Source organism: Saccostrea cucullata, unplaced genomic scaffold (genome assembly GCF_032062105.1).
Source record: "Saccostrea cucullata isolate Sc308-1 unplaced genomic scaffold, CSIRO_AGI_Scuc_v1 ctg2241, whole genome shotgun sequence".
NCBI lineage: Eukaryota > Metazoa > Mollusca > Bivalvia > Ostreida > Ostreidae > Saccostrea > Saccostrea cuccullata.
Window position 1 is genome coordinate 190,659 of NW_026922747.1, and position 9,276 is coordinate 199,934.

The window sequence follows — 9,276 nt, forward strand, 5'->3', positions numbered from 1 at the left end:
ATTATTTGAAATAAAACTACAATGTCTCATTTTGTTGATTGTTTTATAGAAATGTGGTTTCGATTTATACAAGGCCATGCCATACAAGATTCATGATGAAAAAGTCTAATAGAATTATGTAAGATTGCAGGACACCTTGAATATCATCATCTTGAATAGGATAAATTATATAAATTTAAGGTTATCCGATCCTCAGGTTCTGAAAATCAGGCATTGCGTAATTGAAAATACTCACAAAGATGTCTCTAAATTCTCAAATTAAAATGTATTTATCCATGGTGTTTCTTTAAAATCCATCTTTAAATTTAATCATATTATATAGGGAAAATTAGTAAATCTCGAATAATTTTTCAGGAAATGTGATTTGAACTACCCACTGCCTATTTTTTAATTGATAATTGATCAAGAAAAACATTTTAGGTATAAAAATCATAGGTATCCAGGCTTTTAAAGAAAATTGCATGAATTTCACAATTATTTGGACTTTACTTTCTCCTACGTACTTCCATTGTTTGATAACGCATAGTGTATGAAGTGTTTCCTTTCAAAGAAAACACTGTAAATCACTTCTAATTTCAAATCATGCATATAAACATTGGAAACTAAGGCTAAATTAAAAGAAGATTGATTTTTTTTTAAATATGCAAGTTTTACTTCATATTATGAGGCACAGATGTCAACTTTTTAAATAACGTTTGTTAAAACTTTAAAGACCATTGAATCATACGTAGAGGCATAAAATGAAAATTGTTGCATGAAAAAATTTCAATTTCAAACCTTATTTTAATACTTTTTGAATTTAATTATAAATTAAAGAGTTATCCTTCCTGGCTGAGGATCGTGTATCCTTAAGTAACAATTGACTTTGGGATTTATTTTCTGTCTGTTTTTATCTTTCTTGAGTCCCTCTTCAGCCTTCAGTCCATAAATTTTCAAGGTCAACCAGGTGATTTTTTTTTCTTTTTGAGTAACCAGTTTTTGACTGACAGGAAACAGCCAAGGAAGAAAATCTTGACGTTCCAAAATTATGAATGAGCAGAGGTTTTAAGAATCCAATTTTCTTAAGTAAAAAAATGATTCCTACACAATGATTTCTTCACCTCAATGGCTACCACTATGAAAACTTTAAATTGAACTAGAATTGTCCAATAGGGACAAATACCCCCGCTGGGATTTTCAGAGTAGGTACCAATTCAGAAAAATTTTATGGATCTAGTAAGGGGTGTTCACTATTGTCTAATAAAGTGCCCTGCCACATCATGATACGCCCATCAAATATTGTTCGATAATCATAAATTGGTTAGGGTGCAAGAAAATCAAGTAACCTTGATTAACAGATTGACACAGATTTCAATGATCTAATTTCCATTTCTTATCATGTTTAAAATATTGTACATACATCTCTAAGAGACTGTGTAGGGATTAATAAAAACAATTCTAAACCGGTTGCGTTAGAGCTTAACAAATATCCATCTGCAATTTTAAATTGTTTATTGCATATTTTATGAAATAATGGAAATGTTACAGTCTGATAAAAAAAAAATCAAAAATTAATTATTCTTTAGACTATAAAATTCTAAGTGAGACATGACTGCAATTTGTTGCAAATAGATAAAAATTGAAATGTAATTTTTTTCAATGAACACAAGTATAATTAATTTTAATTGTATTATACAATACTAATTCAGTTTTAATCATATTTACTAAAACATCAATTTGTTTTAATTACATTACACCAATTGAAAGATCTTTATCTGAACTACAGCCATCAAGAACTCTTAATTAACACAAGCAACTATAAGGCCATTTCTTTTTGCCCAACTCCCAAGAGATGAATCAAGATAATACTGCATGATGCTCTTGCCAGTCTCCTGACAATGAACTCATTAATTTCTCTCTAATTTGACATGCACATTTCTGCTATCAAAAATTCTCCTTGACCAGTGCTTGATAATTATGCCCATGGGACAAACTGAATTCCTTTCAAATCATAAGCATTTGTTACAAAATTTGCTGTAAAGTGTATGATAAAAATTAAGTTTTTACTTGATTTAGCATTTTGAAATGAGGATACAACTATATTTTTACATTTTTTAGGATTATGAAATTTTAAATTTTAAAGACTTAGTTTTTTTTTTTTTTAAAAAAATCACTTAAATTAGAGGTCACAGTGACCTTGAAATAAGTTGGGACACACCGTCTTCCCAAGATGCATAAATTGTCCAAGTTTGATGATTGTAAGTCTAATAGTTTTCTAGTTATGAGCCAAACAAAATCACAAAATAAAAAAGAAAAAACACCTGTAAAATGCAGAAAAATCATCCAATCATGATGAAAATCCCAGGTGCACAACTTCATATGGTGAAAAATAAGTGTATAAATTTTCAGACAAATCCATCCAACAGTTTCTGAGAAACGGTCCGGACAGACAGACAGACAGACGGACAGACAGACGGACATGGTGATTCCAATATACCCCCCTAAACTTCGTTTGCGGGGGTATAATAAATACCTCATTGCGAGGATTTAAATTGAATAAAGAAGGAACCTCCAATATATGATGGAGGGTACTACAGATGAGACCTTAAAAACTAGATCCTGTGTCATGGAAAGCATTGACACATCAAAGATCCTTCACTGCTCAAAGACCCCAAGTGCCGAATAAAGGTCAAAATTTAAAGCCCTTAATCAGTTTATGGTGACATCTCTACCTAATTGAAAAATTCTCAAATGGGACGTAAAACAACATTCAATCAACAATCCATTATGATTGCCAAGGGAAATAAATCTGGCTGAAATCATATCTATTGAAATATTTAAAACAAGCGATGACCTCTATTTTAGTTTATTAAAGAGACACATTAACACTTTGAACACAGAGATCTTCTATTAATGGTGAATTTTAATATCGTCCTAATCTGATGATTAGCAATGGCACTCAAAGTATAATTAAAATCATATAAATACCATTCTATAGAGTACATTCTTTGCTTTACAAAGCTTTTATATATCTTGATTCTAGAAAAAGAAAAAAAAGCTGCCCATCATAATTTTAACAGAAGTCCCACTAAAACACATCAAACTTTTTATATGTCTATTATTTATACAAAGAGTTGTCATTAACCATGAAGTATGGAAGCTGGGCTATACACGAGAAGTTTATTAGTAAAGCTGGCATGGAACAAAAAAGCAGCTACAACAAGACGTCAGAGTGTGTTCTAGGAACCACCACGATTACTGATAATTATCTGTCACCACTAGAAACACACGGGGGGTTAGAGTCGGGCGGGCGGTCAGTCCTGACAGGCCGCCATCGCCATGTTCTTCTCTTCCACCAACTCCTTCATGGTGATGTCCATCTTCTCCCGCGAGAAATCGTCGATCGGCAGGTCCTTGATGATCTCGTACGTGTGATCGGGTTTGGTGCGGACGGGAAAGCTGTAGATCAACCCCTCCTCAATGCCATAGGAACCGTCCGAGGGAACCGCCATAGACACCATGTTACCCTGTCATCAAAATTATGTACCAATAAAGTTAAACAAGTTTCATTTTTATCAATTTTTTGAAAAAAATTGTAAGGAGCCAAAATATAACATCAATTTTCAAATGAAATAAGTCTCAAAATAAAATACTAAGTACAGGAACCTATATACTAACTACTTGGTAAATAGGTCCCTGGTTGAGTACATGGAGGTATTAATTTGTAGTGACAGTTTTGAGAGACTGTCAATCATTAGTTTGCTCTGCCGTTTCTTTTTAAAGACAACACTCTAGACAGATCTTAAACTACACTGTGCGGCATCAAAATGCATGTGACCTACTTTCTTTCAAATTGTCAAGATACCACATATTAAATACATTATCGTTACAAAACATGACATTGGTTACCTCAGGAACTCCAAACCACCAGTCATGTACGTGGTCCACGATAGCTTTAGCGGCAGACATGGCGCTGGACAACTTCCTGGCAGCGATCACAGCGGCTCCTCTCTGCTGGACCGTCTGTAATAACATGTAAGAGGTTAGTCATTTTCATTACCAGGTAACTTTAACACGAGTACCCGGTATATGAATTAGTTCTTATCTGTACATGTTGTTACTTTGTACAAATCAAAAATAAGCATTTGTTTTAGCATCTAGAGTTTAAAGAATCTGCTCAAATATGTCACACAATGTAAGGAGAAAACCTTATACCTCTTACTTAAAGAGCAAACCAAAAAGAATTTTCATTAAATGTAGTTTTGTTTAACATTTACTTGCTTTTAAACTCATAAACTTTAAAAACACTACCTTGACGAAGTCGTTCTTGACCCAGTTATCATCCTTGATGGCGTCACGAGCCTTGACTTCTTCCCCCTTCACGTTGACGACGGCGTAGGTCAGATCTGGATACTGTGTGGATGAATGGTTCCCCCAAATCACACAATTACGTACAGCGCTGTTAGGGACTCCTACACGGGCCGCCACCTGTAAATAGACACCAATCAAACAGTCTGGAACAAAACTGTACGGGACCCCTAAACAGGTGGCCACTTATAAATAAACACTAGTAATCATATTCTGATAACCTTGAATTTTTCTCTTTTTCCAGTAAATTTACCTTAATGTTTTACTTCCCAATAAACTTATGAGTTTTTCAACTAAATTGTGTACACATAATGTATGTGTACTTATTAAAGTAAGCTTCATATACTTGGGGGTGGGTGGGTGGGTATATCTTACCTGTGCCTGAGCCCGGTTCTGGTCAGTATATCTTACCTGTGCCTGTGCCCGGTTCTGGTCAGTATATCTTACCTGTGCCTGTGCCCGGTTCTGGTCAGTATATCTTACCTGTGTCTGTGCCCCGTTCTGGTCAGCATATCTTACCTGTGCCTGTGCCCGGTTCTGGTCAGTATATCTTACCTGTGCCTGTGCCCGGTTCTGGTCAGTATATCTTACCTGTGCCTGTGCCCGGTTCTGGTCAGTATATCTTACCTGTGCCTGTGCCCGGTTCTGGTCAGTATATCTTACCTGTGCCTGTGCCCGGTTCTGGTCAGTATATCTTACCTGTGCCTGTGCCCGGTTCTGGTCAGTATATCTTACCTGAGCCTGTGCCCGGTTCTGGTCAGTATATCTTACCTGTGCCTGTGCCCGGTTCTGGTCAGTATGTCTTACCTGTGCCTGTGCCCGGTTCTGGTCAGTATATCTTACCTGTGCCTGTGCCCAGTTCTGGTCAGTATATCTTACCTGTGCCTGTGCCCAGTTCTGGTCAGTATATCTTACCTGTGCCTGTGCCCGGTTCTGGTCAGTATATCTTACCTGTGCCTGTGCCCGGTTCTGGTCAGTATATCTTACCTGTGCCTGTGCCCGGTTCTGGTCAGTATGTCTTACCTGTGCCTGTGCCCGGTTCTGGTCAGTATATCTTACCTGTGCCTGTGCCCGGTTCTGGTCAGTATATCTTACCTGTGCCTGTGCCCGGTTCTGGTCAGTATATCTTACCTGTGCCTGTGCCCGGTTCTGGTCAGTATATCTTACCTGTGCCTGTGCCCGGTTCTGGTCCAGCCTAGTCAGGGCGGTGAAGTTCTGGGGAGGGATGGAGGGGGCATACTTCTTACAGATGTAAGCGTTAGTGTTGGCTGGGTTTCCTACCACCACCACCTACAATGTAATCCATAAAACCACTAAAAACAAGAGATATGGAGGTTACCTAAAGAATTCATAATTACAGGTAGTGCTCAATAAATGGGCTACCAAAATATGCAACTACTGGGTGTGTCTGAATTCACAATTTTACAATGATCTCTTTTTTCAGGCTTGATTTTCTCGATTTCCTTTATTAAATAGAGTATAGAAAGAGTGGTCTACCTTGATATATATAATTAAAGTTTTCCCTTGATATTCTTTATTTGATTGGTTTTAATAGAGTTGTCTACCTTGATATAGTTTTTTAGATAAGGTTTTAGGAGAGATGTCTATCTTGATTTTCTATGTTTGAGAGGTACAGAGATGTCTACCTTGATATTGTTTGTTTGAGAGGGAGAGAGTTGTCTACCTTGATATTGTTTGTTTGAGAGGGACAGAGTTTTGTACCTTTATATTTTTCTTGGCCACTTTATCGATGGCCTGCCCCTGAGACTTGAAGATCTTGACGTTGGCGGCCAGGAGGTCCTTTCTCTCCATTCCCTCGCGGCGAGGCATGGCCCCCACCAACATCGCGACGTCTACGTCCTTAAAGGCCTCCATCTCATCACAGGAGGGGATCACCTCTACAAAACGGGTCAAGGTCATAGCTCTCAAGGTTATACAAGTCAGACAATTTACTACTCCATTATTTCACATGGTGTAGTTCTTTTGTATGCATTATTCATTGAGTAATATGGGCTACTGAATAAAAATATTGTAGTACTGTAATTTTATCTTTGATAAATAATTTCCCTTTAATAGGCTCAACCTCTGCAGATATTAAAATTTTACATAGTAATCTAAATATTTTCTGTAATATATTTCACTACAGTCACAGGATCTTCTTATCTTGTGTTTTAGTATTTGTTCGTATTCTGCATAGCAACGGTGTCTCGGTAAATATTATGTGTAACACACGCTGGAGGAAATAGTAACATAGGCATTCTATATTGAGTGTAATGTAGGCATAATAAGCCTATAGACTGTGATATATACGCTAGAGGTATTTAGTGACATGATAAGCCAATAGTACAATGTGTTACAGTGTGTTACATACGCTGGAGGAGGGGGAGGGAGCAGTCCATCAGCTCCATGACAACACCATTCAGGACCCCCATCATGGGAGCAATATCAAGGAGAACCAAAATGATGGGCTGAAAAATATAATTTCTCATGTTAAAATCAGACATTCAACTAAATATTTAATGTTGCTTACCCAAAAACATAGACACCAAGAAATTTAAATGATTCGACAATGCATTTTTAAAATTTCATTATTATATTGGTTATTAATTTATTTCTACAAACTGATTCGGATTTTCATTGAATTCCAATACCGGTACATTTTTGAAACAGAGAATGCAATAAGAGTTTGTACCTGGTCCTTGCCAAAGACATCTCCCCTGGCTACAGAGTAAAGGAGGGAATAGGCAATCTGACCAGCGGCTCCTGTAACGAGGACTCTCAGGGGTTCAGCCTGCAATAGGTCAAAGGTCAATAGGTCACAATTAGGTCTAAATCAACATGATCAATAAAGTTTTTTTTTTTAATCCTCATGTGGTAAATTATTCTGAATGATCAATAAATGTCAAATAAATAACATAATCAAGTGAGGGATTGATGGATTTAAAATTACTGTAAGACGTTCAATTACAGGGGACATCCTAATGTTGTAAGAGTGAAAAATTGAAAAGATAAACATTTTTAATTTAACAAAAGTAAAACAATATAAAATGTGCTTTTAAATACTAGTCCGAAAAATCTGACGTTTTTCTGGCTATTTTTACGATTTTGATATTTTACATGCCAGGAAAACGTCAGAACCGGCGCCATTACGAAAACTGGGAAATCGCCGCCTACAACCGGAGGCGGCATTCAGCGGTTGATTTTCGATACTTGTAAACCGAATTAAATGCTGAATTCACATATAATGAATAGTACAAACTCTTAAGTAGTCACCAACATCGTTTTTATGTTTCGTTTATGAAATTATTTAATACGATGAACACATTTTACCTGACTATAGATTTGTTTTCATTTCGTGCATTTTAAAATCGTGCAAGTTCTGAATCGGAATGAGGAGTGGTAATTTCTATTCATCGCTATTGGTGAGTTCTAGTAGCATTGTGCCATTGATAAATTGTGATTTCGGCATCTAATTCCGTTCCCAAGTATAGAAAATCAACTTCGGTTGAAGACGGTGAAATTCCCAGTTTTCGTAATGGCACCGGTTCTGACGTTTTCCTGGCATATAAAATATCAAAATCGTAGAAAAGCCAGAAAAACGTCAGATTTTTCGGACTATTAAATACAAGTGAAACACTGAATCCACTACTGTACTTCCTTGAATATTACGGGAGTGTTCTAACCGCTCAGACAGTAGAGTGACACCGAGACGTGTGTGTTTAATCGCGATCTTGCTTTCAATTAAAACCTTTTCTTCATTTTCATTTATCTAACATTACAGAAATATTGAGATCCGCCACAGTACACGGAAAGGTCACAAAGACACGCACCTACTAAATGGTTGACAGCTCGTTTCTAGGATTTTGCTGTCATAATCACACTTCATTCCGCAATGACAGTCAAATATTTTATCGTCTGAAGCAGAAAAATACATTCTGCAGCCTAAAACAAACAAGAAATCCTTACTTACCATTCTGTCTGTTTACCGGTTTCTTTTTCCGTAGCTCACGAGAAGAGGATGAAAGTTCAAGGTCAGAATTATAATTGAAACCGGTATGATCACAATGTGTAATTCCGGAAGAAGGAAATTTTTTTTCCAATGCAATATGGGGATTTAAAAAAAAATCATTTAATTACGTGATTAAGTTTCAAACAGGAAAAAAAGAAAATAATCATAAAATTCTTATTAAAATTGGACGTGTATACAGGTACAAAAGTAAAAGCATTACGTGTTTGTGTAACTGTTTATATCGATTAAATGGCCCCGTCAGTGACACAGAGGCCAGACGTGACTGACAACACGAGGTCGAGTTATTATTGACACGATTATTCTTTAACATCCCCCGCTCTCCCCAGAATTTAGTATCGAAAAAGTCAACGTTGAGAATTTTTTTTAATATTCGTTTGTGAGATTCTAACCTCACCCCCCCCCCCCCGCAGCTTTTGCCAAGAGCTTCAAAGTTTCTCAAATGCAAGTCAAATTCAAAGGACCATCGTCAGAATTGTTGGTATCCAAAGAAATGTCTTGTCAAAAAGGAATACATATCTGAAACCTAAAAGCCCTACTAGTAATTATTTAAAAGTTATGGACAAATTTTGTTTCTTTTTGTTTGTCTAAAATTAAGTGAGTACATGTTTACAGTTCCTAAAGCCATGGTCAAAACTCAAAAGGTCAACATATTTAAAGTTATTCATTGAAAGGTCGTGTCAGAATGAATACACTGAAAACCCTCGCACTAACTGTTCAAAAGTTTTGGCAAGGTTAAAGTTAGGAATTTTTTGGTAAGAGTACTTGGTCAAACTTCAAGGTCTTTGCTTCGTTGGGGGAGTTCCACAAAATTTGATTTCTGGACCCTGACCTTGGAGTTTGACCTACATTTACAAAAAAAAAATAATTCATACTTCACATCTCGTATGAATTTTGACAAG

At 36.4% G+C, this 9,276-nt stretch overlaps 1 protein-coding gene across 1 annotated transcript; it reads right to left on the reverse strand.

Annotated features, from left to right (window-relative positions):
- Positions 1–2,829: 2,829 nt before the first annotated feature.
- LOC134262345 (malate dehydrogenase, cytoplasmic-like) lies at positions 2,830–8,425 on the reverse strand. Its single transcript, XM_062744723.1, has 8 exons — positions 8,318–8,425; positions 7,040–7,138; positions 6,719–6,815; positions 6,070–6,245; positions 5,515–5,637; positions 4,291–4,467; positions 3,889–4,002; positions 2,830–3,506 (listed from the first exon to the last, which is right to left on the reverse strand). The coding sequence occupies exons 1-8, from the start codon at positions 8,318–8,320 to the stop codon at positions 3,294–3,296; spliced, it is 1,002 nt and encodes a 333-aa protein (XP_062600707.1). The 5' UTR covers positions 8,321–8,425; the 3' UTR covers positions 2,830–3,293.
- Between the last annotated feature and the right edge of the window lie 851 nt (positions 8,426–9,276).